This window comes from Cylas formicarius, unplaced genomic scaffold (genome assembly GCF_029955315.1).
Source record: "Cylas formicarius isolate icCylForm1 unplaced genomic scaffold, icCylForm1.1 PGA_scaffold_7__23_contigs__length_41026272, whole genome shotgun sequence".
Lineage (NCBI taxonomy): Eukaryota > Metazoa > Arthropoda > Insecta > Coleoptera > Brentidae > Cylas > Cylas formicarius.
Genome location: NW_026844352.1, coordinates 25,916,417 through 25,942,768, shown reverse-complemented (window position 1 = coordinate 25,942,768; position 26,352 = coordinate 25,916,417). Strand labels below are relative to the sequence as shown.

The following is a 26,352-nucleotide window of genomic DNA, read 5'->3' as shown; positions in this document are numbered from 1 at the left end:
ATAATCCACTTACAATTATGTTATTATGATACTTAGATTGAGAAAAATCATTGCAATTAATACATAAAATTGATAAATTAATATCATAACTAAATATAACAATATTATATTATATAATATAAAAAATATCGAAAAAATATTATTATTATCGTATAACGTATTACTCTTGTCTAGAAAAATACAAACCATGTTCGGTTTCCAATAAGTCCCTGAATTCACGCTACAGGATCTGTAGATTTCAATTACGCAGGGGGCGCTGTCAATCCCCGCATTCCATCAATCCAATTAACCGTGTGTCAGTAAAACTTATTTATCTCTCTCGATCTCGGTTTAACATCCCCACAGGTTATTTGTCTTATCAGACCGTGGAGCGCCTTAACACAAGCTATAACGACCTATCGGCACATATAATGCCAAATGGGTGGAGATTCCGATGTGTCAGTATTATAACCTACCTGAAATTAATAAAGCGCCACGAATGTCTCCTTTCGGACGACTATCCGACAAGATATTTCGGTCAATGCCATTATTGCCGCAATGCCGTTGTCCAGTATTCTATTCTGTGCTCCTTGTGTTTATTTGTGATTTTTGTCATTTGTAACTTGTTTTTGAAAACTTTTTAGAATAAAACTGTATTTTGAAAATGCCCTTTAAAAAATTTTTTTCACGCGGGATATAAAATCTATTTGGAGTTAAGTCCACGTCTTTCCACGGCTTCTGATATCGTTGTTTGTACAGTCATTCTTCGCTTTATTTCGTTGTTTGTTATTATTTGCGTATTTAACTTCTAAAAAAATCCATCTCTGTTGCTTCCAGTCTCTGTCTATCACGTTTTATTAATTCCCATTTCTTCAACTCAAACAACAATATACTTTGCACAGTAATTTTATATATTCTTAGATTTGTCTGTTTATGTATATTATTTGACAACAATAAGGAATTTCGTGTACTGATGGCTTGGTTTGCTTAATTAATTTCGTAGGATATTCGATCATTTTACACTTAAATAGTGAAGACCATACTTTAACTTGCTTCGGCTACTTCTCCATCAAGATTTGAATTGTACTGGGGGACTCCAATGACAGATATTTGTCATATGAGTCACTTGCGATGACCGCTATCTGCATCTATTCAAAAACATCGGCACTGCGAGAACTGATGTATATGCTAATAATTTTGAACAACACAAAGTCTGTTAGTTTCTACATTATTTTTTTTATGAAAGTATATTTTAAGTAAAGGTTTACTTTAACATGAGCCAAACATCACTGAGACAGAGCTCGCTAGCAGTTAGACAAAAATAATCTCACATTTACTTTCCCCTAAATAAGAACTGGATCCTAATTAGATCCTTGATGTTTATCTCTGGTGTCACGGAATTCTATCTGATCTTGTAAAAATTTCTTAAACACGGAAAGGCGCTTTTATCCGTTCCAATTAAGATCGATTTGGTTCGAATTTACTTACACCATGGCGATTTAATATTTTAATTTGTTTATCTAAACATCGCATCAAAAGCAGTTACAGGTTGCCCTGTTGAGAAATTATTTCGACCCGAGTGTCCAAACGGATTAGTTTTAGAATTAGTTAATTACGCAGTTAAATTTCACGATAGCGTTCAAACGCGTTTCATTTAAATGAAACTCCCGAGTTCTTTTCAATTGGTTATCTTTTTAAACCAGTGAACTCAAGCTAAACTGCGTGATAAAAGTGGGGCAAAATTTTCAATAGAAAAAGATGGCTAGTAATGGGGGTTCTTATCTTTCTCTTACAAGTTCGTATAAATGGGTGAATGGGGTGTTGTCGTTCAAATCACTGCTTAAAAAACCAAGGAAAAAAGCGCAAATTGATTTACTTGCAAATTTTAAATATTCGAGTTCTTTTTTACGTTTAAAAAAATAATTGGTATGCAAATAACAATATATATTTTTTCAGGGATATTATGTCATACACTTAACCAATAGTTTTTATTTCTTGCAACGGAGAAAAAATTTAAATGTTCTTTTTAAATTTTTGTGACCAATTCATAGACAAAGAATGTTAAATACTGATTTATTTTTTATTCCTGAATAATACACGAATCTACATTATCATACAAATTAAATTAACAATTTACTTCATTCCATAAAAATAATTCATTTACACAATCATATTTATATATAATATTAATAATCAAAAATCACAGGATTAACCATTAAAATAATTTCACTCTAGTCTACTACGAACAGGTAAACAAAAACGCAATTTCTTCAGCTATTAGTAGGGTTGTGAAATTGACAGGTCAAATTTTTGTATGTCAATTTTCGAGTCAATTGACCGAAATCATTTTAAAAATACTATGAAATTTATATTTATTTATTTATGTTGTGCGTTACGTCGCCGTCGCGTCCTTCCGGGAACCACATGGAGTCGATATTATTATTGGGATTTCCCGAATCGCTAAGTATCGAATTCGGATATTCCTTGCAGTGGGGTTATACATATTATTATTTAATAATTAATAATAATAATTTATAATTATTTAAGACATTTTTTGACTAGTCAATTGGTCAAGTGGTCAATTGACCAATCCCAACACTAGCTATTAGCATTAGCGTATATCACAAGAGAAAAAGACCTTTTACTTTCTGTCTCCCTCTAAATAACATGTGCTTCACAAAGACGATATTGAGTTCCCTGTTTTAAACGGACAAAAACTCAATGATTTGGTTAGTACCACTTTACGACGTCCATTCCTTAACCGCCTCTACTATTTTTTTTTGTATTTCATCGTGTCTCTTTATATGTTAGCCACACTCAATGAGGTGTTTTTTGGTCCAAATTTTGCACAAATAAGATGGCATAGCAAAGCAAATGTCAAAAAGGGTTACGCACAGTATAAACGAGAGAACGGAACAGAAATCTGCAAATTTTATTTCAAAAATTGATTAACATTCAAAAGTTTACAATAATGTACATACATAAACGATAACACACAAAAATTTAACTTAATTAATAATGTCGGCAAAAATAATTCCTCTGAATGAAACCTAGGCTGTGGGTACTGTAGAGCATTTCGTACGCCGGGGGTACATCTAGGTACATTTGATAAATATGATATTATCACATATAACACGATCAAGTTAATTCTCATGAGCGAGAACTTCCTCAGAAACATCAGCGACTCGAAAAAAGAGCACTGCCTGCAAAATATCCATTTTATACGGTCATAACCGGACCGCTATTTGTGGATACTTTGCAAGACGGTTCGTCCGCGGAAATAGGATTCTCGACGTCATTACTCCCACCCTGTATATCTTCCAGTTCGCTTTCCTCCAGTAAAGGTACGTCTGTGAAAAGATTCTTTTAGTCCAACAAACACTTCCCCCAGATTTAAAAAAATTCAGCACCTACCTTCGGTATTTATAATTGAACATCCGTCAAAGGAGGCGAGACTCCCACAATGCGCCCTACATGACGGGTTTTGGGAGGTTCCACTGTGAGAAGAAGCTGTATCCAATGTTACAACAGTCGATCCTTCGGACAAAGCCATTGTGTCAGTGGAACCCATAGAATCGCCACCGGATCTTGTACTAGGCGTGTGAGATGCACTGTAACAGCAAGATAAAATAAAATTAAATACAAATATTTTCCATATTAGAAGACTAGATTGGATTTTTAAAATTGCGACGTAGTGTTATATTTTTGAATGGAACACCAAGCATGTATATTTTTTATTTCATTGTGCTTTTTAATCGCTTTTCAAAAATGTATAATTGTCAAAAAAAAATTAAAAAATAAACTGGTTTCTACATTAAGAATATCCTAATAAAATAATATGTTATTCCGCTTAACATATTATTATTATTATTAATTCGTATTTCACAAAATACGAATATAATACAAAAAATGATAAGTAAAAAACTGCTCAAATTAATTTCCGCCAGTTGCCACTTTTGCATAATTTACGAATTCTTCTTTGGGCATTTACAAGGATAATTGGTATAGAACGTAAAATCCAGAATTCAATGGCGTACTCATTTTTTTTTATAAAGTGTTGAGATACATGCCAAACGTATATTTATACAACAGAAAAATTTGCAAAGTGTGCACAAGATATCTGGAAGCTGATGGAAATAAATTCGAGCAGTTTTTTAAATGTTTAATTTTTGTATTCCGTAGTCCGTATTTTTTTCTGATAATAATAATAATTAGTATTAATTTAGTTTAGACAATTACACACTTTTAAAAGATATATGCAGTCTACTGCATTAAAAAAAAAAAGTTTACCTCGAACTTTGAAAAACATATCTTTTGCAGAAAATCTGAGTACGCTACTGGATTCAACCTAAAACGATCTACAAAACTCTGTTTTTTCCATTTTATTACGATACAGAACGTTTTAAATACAAACTACAAGTACAAAGCAAAGGTAATTGAAATGGCCGAATTTTCTGTTTTAGCCTGACTCTCAAAAACAAAGCCCCCCGGGATTGTTTTGAAAACGGAATTTTCACACTATACATCGATGATTTAACATATAACAAAATTATACAAATCGCTTTTTTTCCCGTAAACAAAAAATTCATATTTATAAATGTAAGAATTGGTTGCAATAACCGCGTTGTTTTCATGAATTTAATGTGTGCGTTGCATAATTTATTGTAAAATTTTAGGGATATTGAAGTTCGGTTTGTGGATTGATCAGAGTATTGGCCAATAAATTACTGTTGAATTCATAAATAAATATAACTAATGCATTGGATCAAGAAATATACAAAAGCCAAACGAGAAATCTGAGAGAACGTTTTACTTGAAAACATTGATAATTTTACAAGTTTTCAAACTCCTGCAACTTTATTTTTGAGAAATAGGGATTTATACAATTCGTCTGTAAATGTTCACCCTCTAGGTTACTTAATAACACGATTACGAACTACGAATCGCAACATTTTATTATACATGTCTTCGGCGATGGACCAAACAACTTTCGAAGCATTAAAATATCCAGAACTTCCCCGCTGTAAATTAATGCATAGTTAGTCTTTATTGCTGGCCGGAGGCATCGATGTTCCGCCGCCCGGGCTTGGCCAGAAGCTCATTAAAAATTCTATTTGTCTTCACGTGCCCCAAGAATTTATACCCACTATTCCTGTTCGTATGCTACCGAATTAATCTCTGACCGGCCCGATGCGTGAAAATAATTGATTTCATTATTTAAAACCACATTATAAATTATATTAATTCGCTTACATCGATACGCTTCGATACCTCGAATCCCGTGGATACGTCCCCTCGACAAGAAAAAAGATCCTAAATTTTAAAGTTCCGCGGGCATAGCGCAATTGACTAACCAAGAGATTAACTTCTCTTAAACAGCGTGTTAGAAAAGCCTGCTATTAATGGGGATTTCTCGTTGATTAATTACTTTATTATTTTACATTTTTTACTGAAATCATTTACGTGTTATTATTTGATGATCAAACAATATTGTGTCTATATTTGTAAAAAATAAAATTTATAATAATCTATTTTTTTATTCCGAAAAAACGCATACAAATTGATGTCCTAGGAAATTCAAAAAATTCAAGTGTTTTCCAACGCTTTAAAAAATGTATCGATCAAAAAAATAGCAGTACGTATTATTTCAAAAAAGGCTTAACATGTTTGCCTAAATATGTATATTTAACCATTTTTTTTATTTCTTTAAAAAAAATCATTTGAACTTTACTTTTAAAATACTTATTTCTATTTAAATAATACGCACAATAACATATTACCATGTCATAAAAATTATAAAATCAAATTAATTATTTTTACAATCATATTTATATATTTTATTGATTGATTTATACATTTCTTGTTTGATATTGATATGACAAAATATTTTCAGAATAATAAACAAAAAAATAATATAAAAGAATCCCTTATTACGTTTATCTAACAGTACTATTAAAGTATATGACAAAGGAAACAATCCTTATTACTAGTACTCGTCTCGCAAAATCGATAACGGTTAACGATGCTCAGTGTTGTGTCAAATATTATGTAAATTCAGACGATGCGTTTATTCGAAATTTGTTTTCTTAATAAATTATTATTACTAATCTTGTTCAATCAAATTTATAGTGTCAAGTTATTTTTTGTGATAATATTGGTAATAAGTTAGGAGTGTAAAAACACAAATAAGAATTTTTTGCAGGCCTGGATAAACTAAGGTCAAAGAAATAATAATAACAACTCATAAGATTTTTTCTACTCCCGTCTGTAAACTCCTAATAAGATTTTACTGCACGGCTTAAATTTTGACGTATGTCAATTCTGACAGTTATTAACATTGAATGTATTCATGTTGACGGTCATGTCATTGAATATATTCATGTTGTTTTGCGAAAATATACCTAAAAACTAACGGTCGTAGAAAAAGTATAGTACGCAACACTCGCTCCGCTTGTGCCAAATAAACTCGTGACTTAAATGCCATTTACCGCACTTTTTGCATAATATACTGTTAAATACGGCAACTGTGTTTGGATTAGAGATGTTCATGTTGATTGTATACCTATTACGGCATGGGATTTTGCTTTGAATATAAGCATATGGAATGGAAAAAACCTTTTCCAACATTTTAGTACCAAATAAAACGAATCTGGGGCGTCCTTTGGGCGTAATTCTCCGTAATTTGATTCATAATAACGTATTATTAATTTCAATCGCATGGTAGATTGCATGTAGATCTAGCGCCATTTAATCAACACTCCGTTAAGCCGTAATAGACTTATTTTTGCCCATGGCTGTTCAGCGCTCGTGGGCATAGAACGTGCGTTTATATAAAACGCTAATGCGTTTTATATAAAGAATTTAATTTGAAACATGGAAAACAAACTTCCGGAAGGTAAAAGTGATATTATTTTGCTTGTTTGTTAACTTTAGAATTCGATCAATTACAGCAAAGCTTTTTAGATTTTATATTTTAGATTTGCGTTATATATAGATTTATTTTATCGTCCTTTTTTGTTTTAATTTAGAAATTGTTCAAACTAAGGTAAACGGTACCACCCCTTAAAACTCACGCTTAATTTACATAACATTTACATTTACATTCCATGACATGTCCGTCAGAATTGACAAATGTCAAAATTCAAGTCAAAATCTCCGAAAACATCCGATTGCTCCCAAACCCGTGCGGTAATATCCCGGAAATGTCCGAAGTGGCTAGTGATGCTTCCCGCATGCTAGATCGGTATATAATTAGGTATTTTACAGAAGGGAGTAGAAAAAATATCTTCACACAACACAAAATATTGCACACACAGACAGTGAAGTCTATAGTGCACGATGTAACTGTTGGGAAATGTTATGTTGCAATTATTGTTGTTGGATATAAATTATATTGTTATTGATATTTCATTATTATATGATACAGTAGCTTATTGAGAACAGTAACCATTTTCATGACGGATGTTTTTTGCTAATCATCGAAATAGCTAAAGAGGGCTATAATATATTTCATAGGATGTTACAGAATTGTTCATAGAAACAACAAATGTCCCAAATAGTTTAAAAAGAGATCATAGCCCCAACCATCGAGTTTGGGAAACCCTGTATACATGTATTAAAGACTCGGGGATCTTATGGAACAACATAATAAAAAACAAGATGTATGCCGCTTTTCTCCGATCACATCTGATTATCATCGGAATCTTAGTGTTTCACCCACCAATTAACTTAAAATTAAGTTTATTACCAAATAATTTATTTACGTAAATTGCCATGTCTTTCACGAAAACGGTATCAGTTGCACGTGACATGGACCGATTTCACCAGAATCTGTTTATCTCTTTCTTTTTCGTTTTGATTTTTATACAAGATGAGTAAAATTTCTCTAGTTAAGTCTAAGTACTGTCGTGTAATTTGTTAAATAAACGGCAATTAACGCTAACAATTGAAAATCATTCGTCTGTTCCTTTCCTAAAACCAAACCTTGATAATTATTATTTTTATTTGGTCTAACAATTATGCACTCTAAAGCTAATTCTACACCTTTCAAAATAATTTCCTGCGTTTTTTCTGGCTTATTTTAACATCATACAGATGGGATCCTGGGAACAAAAATGTAAATAAACTTACATCATCCTAGAAAACAAAAGTGTACGTGTAAGTGTAATCTGAGTTTTCCCTGTCGGTTTAAAGGTTTAAATAAAAACAAGCACACGTAAATCATAGCATGATAATGTGATCACAATTTACGGAGAATATTTCATTTTTTTCATAAAAATTTAGGATCCCGTCAAAAGCGTTTATTTTGGCACTCTACAATATTATTTGCAATGGAAAAACGTTTGGAATGAACAACTTTATACAAGGTGTTAGGTAACCTTTCTGACGAAATTTTATGAAGAAAATGTGGTATAACAATTTTTGGAAGAAGTTTTCGTAATTTACTTTGTCTCCATTCTAAACTTTTCAATTAGCTCAGTGGCGGACGCCCGCAGATTTCTCAATAATTTATTACAATAATTATAATTATTATTGCTATCTTAATTAAAACGAAAATTAACTTTTACCCTAGGTAAGATAAAAATATTAAATGCTGAACAGGTACGTATTGTTTGTTTTTGCGACATTATGATACTCATTATCCGGAACCCCGCCAGTGTCAGAGAGGTTGCCCTCATAAAAGTTAATGTTACCTAACATATTTTAAATAAAGTAAATAGATAAAGCAAAACTTGCAACTTGCAATCTTTTGAATATTTCAAAAACAGTGAGGCAAAGATTACCCACCGATCTAACGTGCGGACGTCAGTTTCGTTTCCCATGAATCCGAGCCACTTCGGACATTTTCGCGATTTTACCGCACGGATTTGGAAGCAATGTTGGATGTTTTCGGAGATAGTTCCCACGCTTTGAATTTTGACGTTTGTCAATTCTGACTGTCATGTCATGTATTCGTGTTGTTTTGCAAAAATTTACCCAAAAACTAACGGTCGTAGAAAAAGTGTATTAAAAGTTTACCGCACTTGTTGCATAATATACTATAGTATATGAAATTTTAAAATATTTCCTAGTAGAACTTTCGTTAGTCATGCTATTTTCACTGCCTATAATTTTGAAGTCTTGAATTAATAGTATAATACGCAACAAGTTTTATGAACGAATCCCGAGTTTGTTTAGGTATGAGTGAGTGTTTAAAGGATAGACGACCTGACCACCAGAACTAAGAAACGTCAAAATACCAGCAGTGGATAAAATATACCGAAAACATCCGATATCTCCCAAGTCCGTGGCTAAAGTACGAAAAATATCCGAAGCTCGCAACAGTGGTTAATGAAGCTGACGTGATATCCATATGGGTATTTTCGTCGGTATTTTAAAGTAGGGAGTAGGAAAAGCAATTCAATTTCAAGATTTGATATCAGAAGGTATCAGTAGTTATTCATTCCAATAAAAACCACTACTTATCTGCAATTTTTCTGCAAATGTTAAGCAAGAGACGAATACACTGACGTATCAGCTCTCATAAACGGAGCATCACAATTTATGCGTTCCGAAATGACTGATAATCTTAAGCCATTTATTGCCACCGCCTGGTCGGGGTCGTATTAAACCGTGTAATCGGAATATGTGTCAACCGATTAAAAGAACCAGGCAGCTTATTAAAAAAGACTATCGCGGGGCTGCGGGCCAAATCGTTTAAACACGATAATTTCAAGCCATTTTTTATTCTCGCAAGTGTGAAACTGTCAAGACTGGGCTTTAATCTGTCGGCGTGAGATGGTTCCCTAATTATTAGAAATTGATGGCAATTTCGCGAAAATGACCGAGTCGCAAAAGGAAGAAAGTAAAAATTTACGATTTTTTATACCTCGATGGAGTTTGAAATTTTACAAAACTAATTGCTGGCGACTGAAAGAGGGTAAGCAAAAACTATGGACTATTATCGCAGCCTACATCTAAACTAAAAAGACATTTTGATAAAAATCTCGGTATATTGGATAGTTTATAATGCAGTGGTAAACTAGGCACTGCAATTTTTGGCAAATTTCAATCAGATTTTGTTTTCTCATTTTACCTACTGTTCTAAAATGAATTATCCAGTTTTTAAGATATTAATTTGTTATAAAAATTTGACATATTGCAGGTATTAATTTGACTTATTAATAATTTCAACTCAAGTTCAATGTAAATATTTATCGTTTATCGTAATTCGTTAGGGAAAAACAGATTTTGCTCTAGTGTGCTCACAACAATGAATCGTTCACAGAATTCATCTTTATACACCAGAGTGGGTTTGCGACTTTTAAACCAAGTATTAAACTTGTCAAAACAGTCAGTAAATCCTCCACACTTTATAGTAATAAATACGATGGTGCGAAAACTGGAACTTCGCTCTTGCGGTGCGGTTAACTATTCGGTTTAGTAGTGTGGAAAAATAAAGTTTTTACCAAGCGACATTCAGTTTCCTGTTAGACATTTCATTAGCAGTTCATTGGAAATTGGTTCTTAAATAGTTCCGGTTTCAGGAGGCAGAAATTTGGTAGGACCACATCGCCAACCTGAGAGTGTGCCCCTTATAGAAAATGACCAAAGTCGAATTATTTTTTATGTAAGTGTAATTTTTAATGTACGTGGAAGACTTAGACGATATTTTACCTGATTTAAAAATCGTTTCAACTGTCTCACATAATATTAGTAATCAAATATTTCTATCGAAAACGGTATAAGAAATAATTTATATACAGACATCGCTAACAATTTTATACCAGAATACTTAAACTCTGAAGCTACTTTCGATGGGAACGCTAATAATTAATGGCCTTATTGGAAAGTAGTATCGATCCAGAATGTATCAACTTGGAAAGACTCAAAATCACTCTTGCAAGAAATTTCGCGGATCTACGTGATAATGCCTGCCTCAACCATGATTTAGTTATGCTACGCAAGCAACCTAACGAATCACCAACCAATTTTATGATAAAGTATTATACATCCTAAATTTTGTTCGTTCGTGTGTTGATGGCCATGAACAGACGAACCCTGCGAAAGTTCTTAAAAGAAACTGATATACAGACCCTGCCTTAAAAACATTTTTATCGGGGGTTTCCAAAAAATATTTTTAAATTTCAAAATTCATTCGTTATTGAATGTTACATCAATGATAAGAAAATAAGATATATTTAAAAGTTTGATTATTTTTATCTGTATTCAATACCTATTTTTAATGAGAGTCAGTTTAGAGCGACAGTTCACATTTAAAAACGAGCCCTTCAACAAGATCCGATCGCAATATTATATCTGCGGAGAAGCCAACCTACTAGAAATTGATAGAAATAATCCCTACAAGCTACAGCTACTTGAAGCCGGTAGGTAACACCTGCACATGTCAACCAATTCAAATTACAGTCACTAAGCCAAAATTCCAACGTATGGAAGGTTCCAATCAGTTTATTGGCATCTTCCCTCGCAAAGAAGAAATTAAGTTGTCCGCAATTATAAAGAAGAGACTCTCATCCTTACTGGTACATATTTGTTTGATGTTCCAACTGTAGGGTATCGTCTAGCCAAGAGATATTCGCAAATGAAAAATCAACCAGCACTAGCCAGTCGACACTTTTATCCAAATTTGATGATGTCAATAACCAATTACCAGTCCAACAAGTTGGACAAGCTGCATACAATAAGGGCCAAAATCCAGCAGACTTTATCGGTTTACGGGATAATGAATATCGCCGGCCGCTACGCTTGCTATAAAAAGTTCCTCAACGTTAGGAATATCAAAGAAGCCGAAAGAAGACCAATATCGAGCTAACCAATGTTCAACTTCCATGCTGTTAAATCTGAGGAGGGATGAATTATGTCACGAGCCATCCCTACACTCATAGGAAGAAGATGCTCATCTAGATTTTGCCGCATCAGCTCTTAATCACATAAAACTGTTGTTTTGCTTATTTGTTAGTTAGTCAGGGATTCACGGAAAGTATTAATTTCAAGGGATATATGTTTAGATTTCCCCAAGTTTTTGTTAAGTCCACACGTATATAATCCTTAATGTCGACTTATAGATTTGCACTCGAAAAGGAAGAACCATTAAAGTATTACTTTTAATATAAAAATTTCTGCCAATACCTAGTACAATAATAGAAAATAAATATTAATTAAACATATTCAAATTACATATCGAAATAGGAAAGAAACTCTAATTCTTATTAAAAATCATTTATTTACGGAATAATTCTAAATTATGTTATTTCTAATTAAAAGTTTCTATTTAAGAATAAAGAACTAGCATTTCAATCCTACTGAAAACTAAATCTACAATTTATCTAGACATTCTGTTGTACAAAAACAATAACAACGTTCTGCCCAACGACAACAAAGAATAGAGGTGCAATAAACAAGCACATACATCAATCCTCTAACAGAAATATTTAATTAAGCGTTTTGGTTGGTAAAAAAAGATTAAAGGTAAAGTTTAAAGATTATTGAAATAACGTATTTTCGCAGTATATGTACAGCGTGATGGGAAAATGGTTTGTCAATTTTTTTTTGAGTGGAAAAACGTAAACTTAAAGGAAAACATTAAGATGTTGTATAGTTGGCAGAAATGCTAGTTTCCGGAAAAAAAAATTGATTTTATAAAAAACTTTATTCAAGCGAGATGGCAAAAAGCTGGCGATGTGGTTCGCACCGTGGTTTTATATAAACAAATTGCTGACACTTTGGGAAACTAGTAATACAATATGTATGGGAACCTCTATTCAGCGGTTTACAATATTAAAGCGTTTATAACTCCTCCGCCCTTAGATGAAAGCACGGGTACAACAAGTGCTTTCAGTTTAAATAATAATATTCTCTTTTTGTTTATTAATTTTAGATAAACTTTTAAATGGAAAACATCTATATAACGAATAAATCAAAATCAATATAATTATTAGGTACAACAAAATTGTCCAAACACTAGTTCTTGTAGAATATATAGGTAATGACATCTTTCCAAGGTTTTCTTTTGCTTCGTCCATTTGGATTTGTAGCTCTTTTATTCCCTTTAAGTTGATCGTGTCCAGTGTGAGTTCTGGTGGATCGAAGATTGTTTTCTGTTTGTGTAGTAGTGAGAGATTCACTTCCGGTAGACGGGTGTCATCAAATCTCAATCGATTAGGGGTATAGGCCCTTAGTTCAGTTGTTCCAATTTGTACTTTACAAATTGGGGAAGATTCGATAAGGTGAGATCCAAATAATGGTACAGTGTTAATGTCGTCATTACATTGTACTGTTGCTATTGTCTTCTTAGGTGTCACAATAATCCATTTTCCATTTTGGATTTTAAAATTTTTTATTTCTTGAAGTTGGATTTTAATTGGTTTACAGTTTGTCACATTGGTCTTGTGAGTTATTATTTCCACTGAACAAGGCGGGTGTTCCTTCATATAGGTAATATATATATTTTTACACATGAACTCATTTTTTAATAGTTTTACACATTCAGAGTCCATAAATGAGTACATATTTCCACCCATTGCAAGGTATGGTTTGATCGATACATAACTCGAACAGTAGTTGGTTTTCCTTTAATTCTTTTTTAATGCTTTTAATTTCTTCGAATAGTTCGGACGGATCAATTATTGAATTATGTAAAGTATTTAATTTAGCAAAGCTAATTGCGGGTTCGATTTTCTCAAAAATGTTATATATTGAATTATACATAAAGGTAATTTGATTCATTACTACATGTATTTGTAAATACTCATAGTCGTTCGTTTGTTCAACAGTTATCTTTTTGATTATTTGATCAATTTGTAATATTTTGTATTTAAGGATGAGTTGGTTATGAGAAATATTGGATATCAAATTTTTAAATGAGTTGATTGTTTTTTCTAACAGTTTTATTTGATTAATTGAATTAGTTCTTAAATTATTTTGGTTTTCTTGCACTTGTTTGATTTCTATATCGTATTTTTCCGCGTCAGATTGGTCTAAGTTTCCAGTAATACATTTAATAATAGAACCGATTGGGTTTAATAGGCCTCATTTATTTCTTTTTATAGATGATGGATTGAGTTGATTATTTTTTTTTTCAATGCGTTTTTCTAATGTTACAAGAGGGATGACTGAATTAGAATATTCGTGAGAATAATTATTTTTTTTTTAATCTGACTAATTAATATTTTTACTTGGTTATAGATTGCATAGAATTCAGCTGGGTTTAAATCGAAAATTTGTATAAAGGAGAAATGGTTAGAGGTTATTTTTGCGGTACCTAGTTTATAAAGAAGGACTCTTGGATAGTTCTTCAGGTTGTGGATTTTTACTTCGTTTGCTCCGATGTTTGCGAGCCATAGTAACAGTGAGAGAACGACGATTTTCATTCCTGGTTGTCTCGTTTTCTTAATCTAGTTTTCCAATAGGATGAGTGATGCTTGTCTCTTCCCTGGGCTACGTATGAAATTCGGACGATTTTTGTTCCTTATTTCGCACCAATAGGGTTGTGGACGTTGCTTGTTCCTTCCCCGGGCCAATGGAGCACTTTGCACCCACTTGAATAGTTTTTTTCGTGTTGTTCGGATTTCGCGAATAAACTCTTAAGAGAGACCAAGCAGTGTCGATTTTTGAATGCTTGTTTCACGATATCCTACCGACTATGCCGGTTTTCGTCGTGGAAAACAAATTTGATTTTTTAAAAAAAGCTGGCGATGTGGCTCGCACCGTGGTTTTATATAAACAAATTGCTTTGGGAAACTAGTAATACAATATGTATGGGAACCTCTATTCAACGGTTTACTATATTAAAGCGTTTATAACTTGCTTGCGATGCAAAAATAGAAAAACCAAATGAGGCAGTGAGCAGTGACAAAAACTTCGACAACTTATTTGTTCTTCCAGCGTAAAAAACTTTAAAAATGAATAAGCTTAAACAAGCCTTTTTGTACGGCATATTACAAACCGTATTAAACGGGTATAAAATTCAAATTTCGAGATGTTTTTGTCGACTTGTGTTGGTTGACCGCAAGCCGGGTGCGAATATGAAAGAATTTTAACAAGATCGCGGCCCGGGGCTCCATTTTGACACTACCGCAGACCGCTCACAGACCATTAGTCATGTCGCAATTAGGATTGCCAGTGGTGTACCGGATATAGTGTTTTAACCCCTTAGGTATCTCAAATAAAAGTATAAAAACAAAGCATAGAACATTTATAATGTGTTACTTAATGATGGACATACCAATACTGCATCGCTGGTTCTTGACTAAATTGCTGAACGCGCCGAAACACAGAAAACAAAACAAAAGTAGGACATGAAAAATTATCAAGAGACAAAAAAATTACACACAAGCTGCTGAGTACGAAAAAAATATTTAAAAAGGGTAACAGGCGAGCATTTTTTGCCACCATCAGGATGCCAATGGAACTGATAAGTATCATCCACTTGATGTCAAATTAACGTCTTACTACAGTTAACGAGCATGGCAAATTTCAACAAAATTACGAAGAGTATCTTTGATATATGAATAATTTATGTAATTTAAATACTTTGATATCCTGTACACTTCAAGATACCTAATTGTAATTTTTTTTCGTCCCAAATACAGTGTGTTTCTCCTATTGTGTTGAATTAACCAAAACGTTAAATAACAAAAAACAGAAACAGCTACAATTTTATTATATATTTTTATTATTATTTTCCTAACTGCCTACCCACGACCAGCTTTTTTCTGCAATGTGAATCAAAAGTGACTTGGTAGCAGTGTCATATAGACATATAATCCAGGGAGATGTTGCTAGTGCCACCGAATAATATTTTTATGTATTCAAAGGCATCGGTAAATAGGAAATGTAACTTAATATTGGTTAAACATTACTCATTAAATACGAAATACATAGTTATTTTTTTAACAATAGCGATATGTTTTATATTTTTTTGATAACGAATAAACGCTTATGTTATAATATGAATGTAAGGGAGTTTTTAACCTCGATTTCATGTGTGTCTTGTACTACGTCTGCTTTTATTAATTTTGTGTGCCGAAATCGAAAATTTTTTAATAGTCGAGTATACATATTTTCTTCTGTTGTATATTTGTACTTGTCTTATCTATTTTAGATTTCCTAAGGCTGCTCAAAGGTGTCGGCTGTGCCTCCAAAAATTTTATATATTCCAATACATTCTAATCTCACACGCGTAGGTCAGTTCCAAGTGACCCAATTATAGCTATGAGCGGAAAACGGCTATCACAACAACGACAGTATTGACAAGTTAGAAAGTATGGTTAGATTATTCAAGTTTACCTATTTATGTTATAATCTTTTTGGTAAATATTTTGTGGTGAGTGAATTTATATGAAAGAATTTAATTTGGAGGAAGTCATTACTAACAAGTTGGTAGAAAACATTGACCTTAATATTGAGTCGAATCTGTTAGTTCGGTGCAATAACAAACAATAATAGTGTTAAAATATGATTCCAAATTGCACCCTGAATGTTTTCCGAAATCAGTTTAAAATTTCAAGAATAAGTCTAATTTTTACTTTGGTTTTAAAACTTTCACACACGAAAGTGTATTTCGTGTCTTTTTTCTAACCTGTTATATTACATACTAACAACAAGCCATTCTATTATTATACAGTATCATCATTTTAACTGAATTTTGTATCGAGTTGTTATGATGATTGAAATATCGCACCAGCGATCGTAAAACTTTTCTATTCGGCCAAGCGCTAAACCGTTCCGAGTGCGCATTTGGATTTTGGGCGCTGATTCAAGGGTCTCATCAGCTGTGTCACTTAGGAGGTAGCCATTGATTTATTGCTCCTCTCGGGAAATATTCTCCCACCTTAGGTAGTTCATCTTTAGGCCACACTCCGTATCACAACAGCAATTTTATTGTGCGAAGTGAGTACAGTTTTAGTAAGTAATATGGGCTTAACAAAAATATTTTAGCAATAATGGTGTTCAGCAATTCCGTTATTGCAGAATTAAAACGGATGGGAAATTCTGGTTGTTATACTTCCCCCGGAAATATAGTGCTTTTACAACCGACCCCGTGATTAACTTTTCCTACTACATTTTACAAAACTTCCTGAATAACTTTCGTACCGTTGGAGCTACAAAATTGAAAATTGCCTTCTTTTTAACCCTCCAAGAGGCACATAAGCTTATAAGAAATGGCCCTGATCCGACGCCGGAATCCATTTATTCTTCGCGATTTTCGACTGTTTTTTGGACCTTCTTCGAGCTTTGCCCCGTGACAGAACCTATTGAAAATGGGGGAGCTGTGCAAGGGTCTACAAAAAAACATCATTTTTCAAAAGCTGTTCATGAGATCAAAAAAATTCTTGAACCAGAAGAAAAAACTTTAAAATGGGTCCCCATTTTATTGAAAATTAGCATTTTACATGACGATGTAGCCCATTTAGACAGCTTCAACTTTTGTATTCACGGTTTTTAAGTATTGTACAGGGTGTTTGCGATATTCCGTGCAATATTAAAAAAGATAATAAGTACTTCAAATTTGCAACTACCGACTTCAGACTTGGGAGAGAAGTAGAAGTCTGGACCCGCATTTATACTCTTTAAATTGGGAGCGATAAAATAACGCGAAGTATTTTTCTTTTATTTTAGATTTTTTGTGGTTACTTTGGCATCCAGAAAAACATCTTTTCCTCCAAAGCCATTAATGCGATCGAAAAATGTTTACATCCGATATACGTGGGAGACCCGGCGCTATTACTTTTGTTTCAAGCATTTTTTAGATTATATACAAGGTGTTTTAGTTATGGACAAAAATCTAAAAGACCCTGAAAATCTTTCTTTTAGAGAGTAAATTATGGACCCTAAATCAAAATTCGTACAAACAATAGCTAATCCGTTCAAACTGTGTTATAGGCCGTATCTAGGGCTACAATTTTTGTATTGACGGTTTTCGTCTATCACATACGCTGTTCGAGATATTTGAAAAAATCCAAATGAAAATCACCATTTCTCGCCCTTAATCTAGACGCGATGACGTCATTTACTATTACCACGTGCTGCATGGTTTCAGAAAACAAGTAGTTTTTTGAAAACCATTTACTCCATTGGAAAAATTCGCATACCAGAAAACTAAGGAGATCCAGGACTATATCCTCTATTTCGAACATTGTTGGAATTATATACAGGGTACGTCGTTTGTAGGCAAAAAATTCTAATAGATCCTAGAAATTTCCGCTTTTGTGGGTGAATTATTGGCGATACATGAAAAACATTTAAAGATGTAATAATTTGATTTGAACAGTATCGTCAACTATGCTGAGAGAGAGTTTAAGGTTTCGTCTATAGGAGACGCAAGATATTTGAAAAAACAATTTTAAATTCCAATTACCAGTAGAAATTTTGATATTTACCGAAGTGTGCCGCAACTTTGAAGATGTGAAGGGCACTTTATACAGGGAGTATTCTTAATCAAATTACATCGATTTTGCGAATGTTCCATAGTGGTTCGCAGGGGTACGATAGAAAAACATTGCGACAAGAATGCGCGAAGCGTCTTCTTTTTAAAATAAAAAGCTGATTCGCGCTATTTGCGACGAACTTGCCCCGCTCACCGACGATTTTTCGAAAGCAATCATGTTTAATCTGGAAAAAGAAAAGCCCCAAATCTTCGAACTGGACATACGATAATACTCGTGTTGTGGTAACCCCAAAACGTAAGAGTTTGCATTCTCATCTTTGACCAGTTAATTAAAGTAATTTTGTTTACTTCTTGCCTTGCTTCTGGCGGGAACATTAAAATGTTTAATTTCTCATTCGCCTCATGTAATTTGACTTCGGCTGACGTTAAAGTGTGCTCCGGCACAAGAATCTGTTAACCACATATTAAATCAATCACCCCGTAGACGTACCCCATCAAGACCACAACCGTCAATTATAAATCGAAATTGACGGTATAGGTTTTATAATTTTGTGCGATGGCCCGTCGTCTTTTCCCATGCAACCGTCCAACGAGGTGAGTAGTAAATAAAGAAACCGGTGATTAGCCAATGAAACTTACAGACACTGGTGTTTAAATAAAAGCACTTAAAGTGTGTAATTTTGCCTCGTATGTTTGCATAATTTCAACTTATAATTGGCAAATAATGAGGTCGAGAAAATTGCGAAAATTAAAAAGTTTCCATTGTTTACTTCGAAAAAAGTTACTTGACGAATTATGAAGAGCACATTTTGGGATGTTTCTGAACGCCGATAGTTAATAGACAACTAAATATAATACGATCCTGGATGATCATACTCCATGTTTTAGAAAAAAGAGACAAACGCTTTTTAGAGTCATTTATACTTTTAACATATATTGTTATATATATACAGAATGTTTGTAATTTCATAGACAATTATTAAGGCAATTTTCAAATTTTTCGGAACTTTCTAAAAATGTTATATACAATGTCCGATACCTAAGTCTTACCTTTTCGACATATTTTTTTACAATTTTCTTGTATTTATTTATTTAAAAACGGTGATTGTATAAGATTCCCTATTTCAAAAAGTTGTAGATGTCGAAATATTCGCAATAAAACGTGTTCCCATTGTAAAAACCTTATACGGCTTTATCTTTAGCTATTGATCTAATTATTTTTACCAAAATACTTAAGTTACTAATTTTTTCTGGGGTATGCTAATACAAAGATTTAAAAAAAAATCGTCTAACACTGTTTCTTGTCAGTTTCTGTATATCTGTGAATTGTTCAACAAATGGAAAAATCTTTTTTCAATCTTTGAATGCAAATAAATTTAAATACATTTTAAACTTAATTACCGGGAATAATTTATAAAGTTTATTAAAAAAAAATTAAACGACAATTTCTCTAGCGCTCCGTTTTTTTTCTGCCGTGTTTCAAGGTCATCTTCTTGGCCATTTAATTGATGTATAGCATTTTTGCAGTTTCATGGCAAAAATGAGAGAGTTTTTGTAATGCTGTTAGTTTTTGACCACCCTGTATTTATTTATTTTTCTCTCTTCAACAACAATGTTTTTATGTGTATTGTTTTACTCATAAATAACGTATGACGTTAATAGTATATTATGCAAAAAGTGCGGTAAACAGCATTTGATTCGGAGCGAATGTTTAATAAACGACCGTTAGTTTTTGGGTATGGTCTATTCATAGAAATAAGAAAGTAACCAAATGAATGGGTTTATCCAAGGGTGATCATTAACATACAATGCAACAAGATTATTACCTTAAGTTTCGGAATTTAGATTTAGGTAAAATTGTAGTCCGTAATCGAAAATAATTTTATACCTACCTGTGTTTAATATTTTTTGGTTTGGTATACTACTTAGTTTAAGTTTATTAGTAATCATTCTTATTTCGTGTGTAATACAGCGTGTGTTGAATCGTATGCGAATTATGCAAAATATGTGCGAGTGAGTCTAGTGTATCTCAGGAGATGCTCCCGCCCAAATGTAGAAAACACTATTCTGTTGAGACTAAGGAAGTTATAAACAATGTTTATTTGACTCTCATTGAACGTGGTGCCAGCAAGCAAGCATCTTTAAAAGGGACGGCCACATTGACGAAAATTCCAACATCAACTGTATGGAAAATTGTGAATAATCCCATTTTAGCGAGGAGAAAAAGATGCGATGCTGACATTTTCTCGAGTGTAGATGAAAGTGATCAAGGTATAATACAACGTAAAATTTACCAGTTATACGAGGAACAAAGCGTGCCTACATTAGATATCTTAATTAGGGGGCTTGAAAAAGATGAAACCGGTGTTAAATGTGGCAGAACTACCTTATGAAATTGTATTCAACACATGGGTTTTAGATTTTAAAAAATTGACAAAAGGCAAGTTTTTAGAATTCGGAAATGACCACTGGAATATCTAGAAAAAATTAGGATTTACAGAGAACAACAAAGGTTAATTATTTACTTGGATGAAACCTGGTTCGACACTTATGATACCCCGGAAAAGGATTGGGTTGACTCAACTGATAAGTGTAAAACAAACGCGCCATCAAAAAGAGATAAAAGAATAAAGAGATAAAGATGGTTGGATTTCAATGGACTTTCCCTGTCTGCGAAAAATATTAAAGATTCTTCTCTGGATTCCCATGAAGACACAACCGCTGATTTATTTGAAAGTTGATTTAAAAGCCTACATTAGATATCTTAATTAGGAGGCTTGAAAAAGATGAAACCGGTGTTAAATGTGGCAGAACTACCTTATGGAAGTGTATTCAACACATGGGTTTTAGATTTTAAAAAATTGACAAAAAGCAAGTTTTAATGGAATCTTTTAGAATTCGGAAATGGCGACTGGAATATCTAGAAAAATTTAGGATTTAAAGTCAATTATATACTTGGATGAAACCTGGTTCGACACTTATAATACCCCGAAAAAGTGTAAAACAAACGCGCCATTAAAAAGAGGTGAAAGAATAACTATTTTGCATACTGGCTCTAAAGATGGTTGGATTCCAAATGGACTTTCTCTGTCTGCGAAAAATATTAAAGATTCTTCTCTGGATTACCATGAAGACACCACCGCTGATTTATTTGAAAGTTGGTTTAAAAACAAACTAGTTCCAAACATTCCTCCTAATAGCGTAATTGTAATGGACGATACACGTTATCATAGTAGACAGTTGACTAAAACCCCTTCCTCATGTGACACAAAAGCAACGATCCAAAACTACATGTATAATAACGACATTTATTTTCACGAAGATTATACCAAAAAGCAATTAACTCAGGGCCTACCAAGCTTGAACCTACAAAAGCAATACGCCTGTGATAATTATGCAAAAAATCTAGGGCATACAGTTTTAAGGCTTCCACCTTACCACCATAATGCAAATAATATAGAACAAATAATAATTAGAACAGGCGATGATAGCGATAGTGATACTGATATATTATGTGAATAATTTTAAGTAATTTAAGTAGATAATAAAAATAATTCGTAATTTTATTTTAGGTTTAAACAAAAATACATACATAAATAAATATTGTTTAGTATCTTTCCTAACAAAACCTCAAATAATTAAATTCTAAGCAAAATACGGAGCTGTTCGGCCATATTTCATTCTTACAGCTTGTCCGGGTATTTCCTTAATTCGTATCAGTTAGTCACTCTCTTATATCTATGAACAGACTTTACACTTTCGCAAAACAACAAGAATACATTCACTGATATAACCGACAAAATTCAAAGCATGGGAAATATCTCCCAAAACATCCGATTGCTCCCAAACCAGTACGGTAAAATCCCGGAAATGTCCCAAGTGGCTCGGATCCGTGGGAAACGAAACTGACGTCGAAAAGTGTCGCTTCCCGCACGCTAGATTGGTGTGTAATTATTTATTTTTACAGACGGGAGTAGAAAAGAGTTATTTCTATATTAAATTCGTTAATACTAATTTGCAGGACACCAGAACAAAAGATATTTATAAATAGATTTCTCATTTTATCCGCTATTTCTATAGCTTTTATATTCTATAATTTTTAACATCATTGCTGATCATTTCGTTTTTTTTCAATTTTAACAATATGACAATAGTATATTATGCAACAAGTGCGGTAAACGGCATTTGACTCACGACTTATTTGACACGAACGGAGCGAGTGTTTAATAACCGCGTGACTTAAAAAGTTTACCGAACGTGTTGCATACTATACCTGTACTACGACCGTTAGTTTTTGGGTACACTTACGCAAAAACAACACGAATACATTCACTAACATGACAGTCAGAATTGACAAACGTCAAAATTCAAAGCGTGGGAACTATCTCCGAAAACATCCGATTGCTCCCAAATCCGTGCGGTAAAATCCCGGAAATGTGTCCGAAGTGGCTCGGATCCGTGGGACAAGGAACTCACGTGGTAAAATGACGCTTCCCACACGCAAGATTGGTGTGTAATTAGGCATTTTAGAGACGGGAGTAGAAAAACATTTTTTCTTGGATTTTAATTCCTTAAATCTCATTAGAATGATTCTCTCAATTAAGGCCTGTCTTACTATTGACTCTAAACTTAAAATGCGGGTTCGCTGATTTGTAACATATAAGTTCTCCAAATCTATATGCGCAATAATGAAAGTTTTGTAAAAAATAATTTTGATTTTCGCGCGCTAAATTACTAAGACCCACGAAAGTCAACCGAAAATAAAATCAGTTTGTTTTACCACCTTGTCATCCTCAACACAGTTTTGTTATTGTAATTATGATTCGCTGTCTTAATATTACATTTATTATTAACTTTAACTGAAATACAAGGAATGAAGTATGGCATGTTTGTTTTATACAGATTGGTGTAATTTTTGTGTCAGCCAAGCCCACCGAAATACCCAAATTAGTGCATGCATTCTCGAAGGTGAAGAAATCTTAACCGGTATATTAATAATCATTATTTTTTAAAAAAACACCACATCGTTGCGGTAAAAGTTTTGTTATTCGAATGACTCTTCTTTATACAGGGTGTTTTCTAATTGAACGTCAATAATTAAGGGATCGATTTTTGGATCCAGTTTAAAAAGAGAACTTTATATGAACATATGTCCTAAATGTCTTAACTTTTAAGATACAGTACATAGTACACATGTACTATGTATCAAGAGGCATTATTTAGTGCACCACGGCGGCCGTACGGAATTTCACCTGTCTATTTTGACAGACATTGATGGTACGCCACTGATATCTCTTTCTTTACAATATCCAATCATTTCTAAAGAAATTTAATTTCTGGATTTTTTCAATCCGTTGTACGCTGTTCGCTATAAAAAAAATAAAAACCTCTTCTCTAAATGGTCAGGCGGGCACAAAAAAAATGCCTTTCCCTAACTATTAGTAATTGCACATAATCAACTAATTTTTCAAGTTTTATTCTAGTTAAAATCATTTAATTTCAACTGTAACGAAATCCCAATCCCTGAAACAGTTTGATTTTCAAAATTGGTTCATTCCAATAATTGAACTGGGTAGAACAAATGCGAATGAAGATTAACTTCGACTTGAAATTAGTTTTGGTTAGTTTGCTTTTAATTCTAAATCTAAAAAAAAACGAAAAGGCCGATCATATTCTACACCTAATTGTCCCCGCTAAAGGTGACCTCATTAGTGTTTTAACCAGTACTCTGAACTATAGTCATTTTAATCATCCATTTCAAGTAATTTTCACGTTAAACTGTGCTCGAAAAATCAGAAAACGAAGATGTTACTCATTCCTATGAGATCGACTGCTCAAATTCGTTAAAGGAAAACTAAAAATTCATGGACTGTATACTTCAATCAGTACTCTGGCAATTAAGTCCAGTAATAATTGAAAACGACCCAAATGCTTATTGCTTAATGCTTACATCTAATCTTGAAACTAATTCAGAAATCACCAAACTCTAAAACCAACTCACAGCAACTTCGATTGACCACACCAACCTCTCTAAAGCTGGTGACTTTATAAGAAAAATTGGTAACAATGACTAAATTACTATGCGGCGATCTCGTTTTGAAAAAAAATAAATTCGTTAAAATATGACTCGTCGTGACCAAATACAAAAAAAAAACATATTTACCAAGATCCATGTCGAACGACATGGGCAGAGTTCGCCTCAGCGCTTGAGGAACTCCGGCCTCTTCCGCTGCCGCGGCACACCGCCAAGATCGGCCAATGTGGTCGCTGGTGCTGAACTCGATTGACTGTAATGAGATTCGTTGAGACGGTTCTTTCGCTTCTGGTCGCCTCGTCGTACGACGGAAGCGAGTTCTGCAATCGCACAATATTTCAATCAAGCTATTCAAAAAAAGAAACGAACAAATTGCTAAAACTTCCTACCAAAGGAATAACACATTTGTTATTTATGTCAAAAAATTAATTTGCGCGAATGACCTACACAGACTGGGAGGAGAACTTAAAAACTTAAGAATTGAGGGCACATACTTCGAAAATGTGTTGTGTTAAATTTACATGTTTACATTCAAAAAAAAATCTCTGGAGAACGCGCAGGTCCTGTGAAGTTTATCGACAACGGATACAGTTTCTGTTACCTCTTTATCTGCAAACAATTCTAATATTGGTGACGCGTTCGTTTAGTGGAAACACGGCTTTAGCTTAAATTTATTATTTATGCTTGTCATCTACACAAGTACCATGGGCTAATTTCTATAGCATTGTTAAAAACGGCAACTAAATTAAAAGCACAGAAACCAATCAAACCCAAATGTCCATTGATGTCTAAATTCTTAATATCAGTCATTGCGTTTCTTTTAAAACAATTAATTACACACCAATCTAGCGTCCGGGAAGCGTCACTTTACCAAGTGAGTTTCTTGTTCCACGGATCCGAGACACTTCGAACATTTCTGGGATATTCCAGCACGGGTTTGGGAGCAATCGGATGTTTTCGAAGATTTTACCGTACGGCTCGAATATTGACGTTGTCAATTCTGACGCTCATGTCAGTGATTGTATTCGTGTTGTTTTGCAAATATATATCCAAAAACTAAAGGTCGTAGAAAAAGTATAGTATGCAACACGTTCGGTAAACTTTTTAAGTCACTCGTTTATTAAACACTCGCTCCGCTGCGCTTCGCTCGTGTCAAATAGACTCGTGAGTCAAGTACTGTTTACCGCACTTGTTGCATAATACGGGTTGAATTTATTCGTGTTGTTTTGCAAAAATGTACCCAAAAACTAACGGTCGTAGAAAAAGTATAGTATGTAAACTTTTTAAGTCACTCGTTTATTAAACACTCGCTCCGCTCGTGTCAAATAAACGCACGTGCTGATTACCGCACTTATTGCATAATATACTATTCTAGATTTTACCGCACGGGTGGAATTTATTCGTGTTGTTTTGCGCAAATGTACCCAAAAACTAACGGTCGTAGAAAAAGTATAGTATGCAACACATTCTGTAAACTTTTTAAGTCACTCATTTATTAAACACTCGCTCCGCTGCGCTTCGCTCGTGTCAAATAAACTCGTGAGTCAAGTACTGATTACCGCACTTGTTGCATAATATACTATTCTAGATTTTACCGCACGGGTGGAATTTATTCGTGTTCTTTTGAGCAAATGTATCCAAAAACTAACGGTCGTAGAAAGAGTATAGTATGCAACACGTTCGGTAAACTTTTTAAGTCACTTGTTTATTAAGCACTTATTCTGCTGCGCTCCGCTAATCACAAATAAATCTGTGACTCAGATGCCGTTTACCACACTTGCTGCATAATATGCTATTACCACACTTGTTGCATAATATACTACTAGGGTGTAAAAATTATTGTCCCTGTCGATAACTTCAAATTAAGTATTAACAGGTGTATTGAATAGTAATAATTGACTTCTATGCTTTGTCGGTATGAAATATTAAAATTAAAATTCGTAATTAAATA

The 26,352-nt window shown here is 33.4% G+C and overlaps 1 protein-coding gene across 1 annotated transcript in view; it reads right to left on the bottom strand.

Annotated features, from left to right (window-relative positions):
- Positions 1–2,104: 2,104 nt before the first annotated feature.
- Positions 2,105–26,352, bottom strand: part of LOC132704453 (P-selectin-like) — a 54,132-nt gene continuing 29,884 nt past the window's right edge. The window contains exons 5-7 of the mRNA XM_060674461.1: positions 24,531–24,721; positions 3,394–3,590; positions 2,105–3,329 (exon numbers count right to left, since the gene is read on the bottom strand). Of these exons, the coding sequence (XP_060530444.1) occupies positions 3,199–3,329; positions 3,394–3,590; positions 24,531–24,721 (519 nt within the window). The 3' untranslated portion in view covers positions 2,105–3,198. The remainder of the gene's footprint in view (positions 3,330–3,393; positions 3,591–24,530; positions 24,722–26,352) is intronic.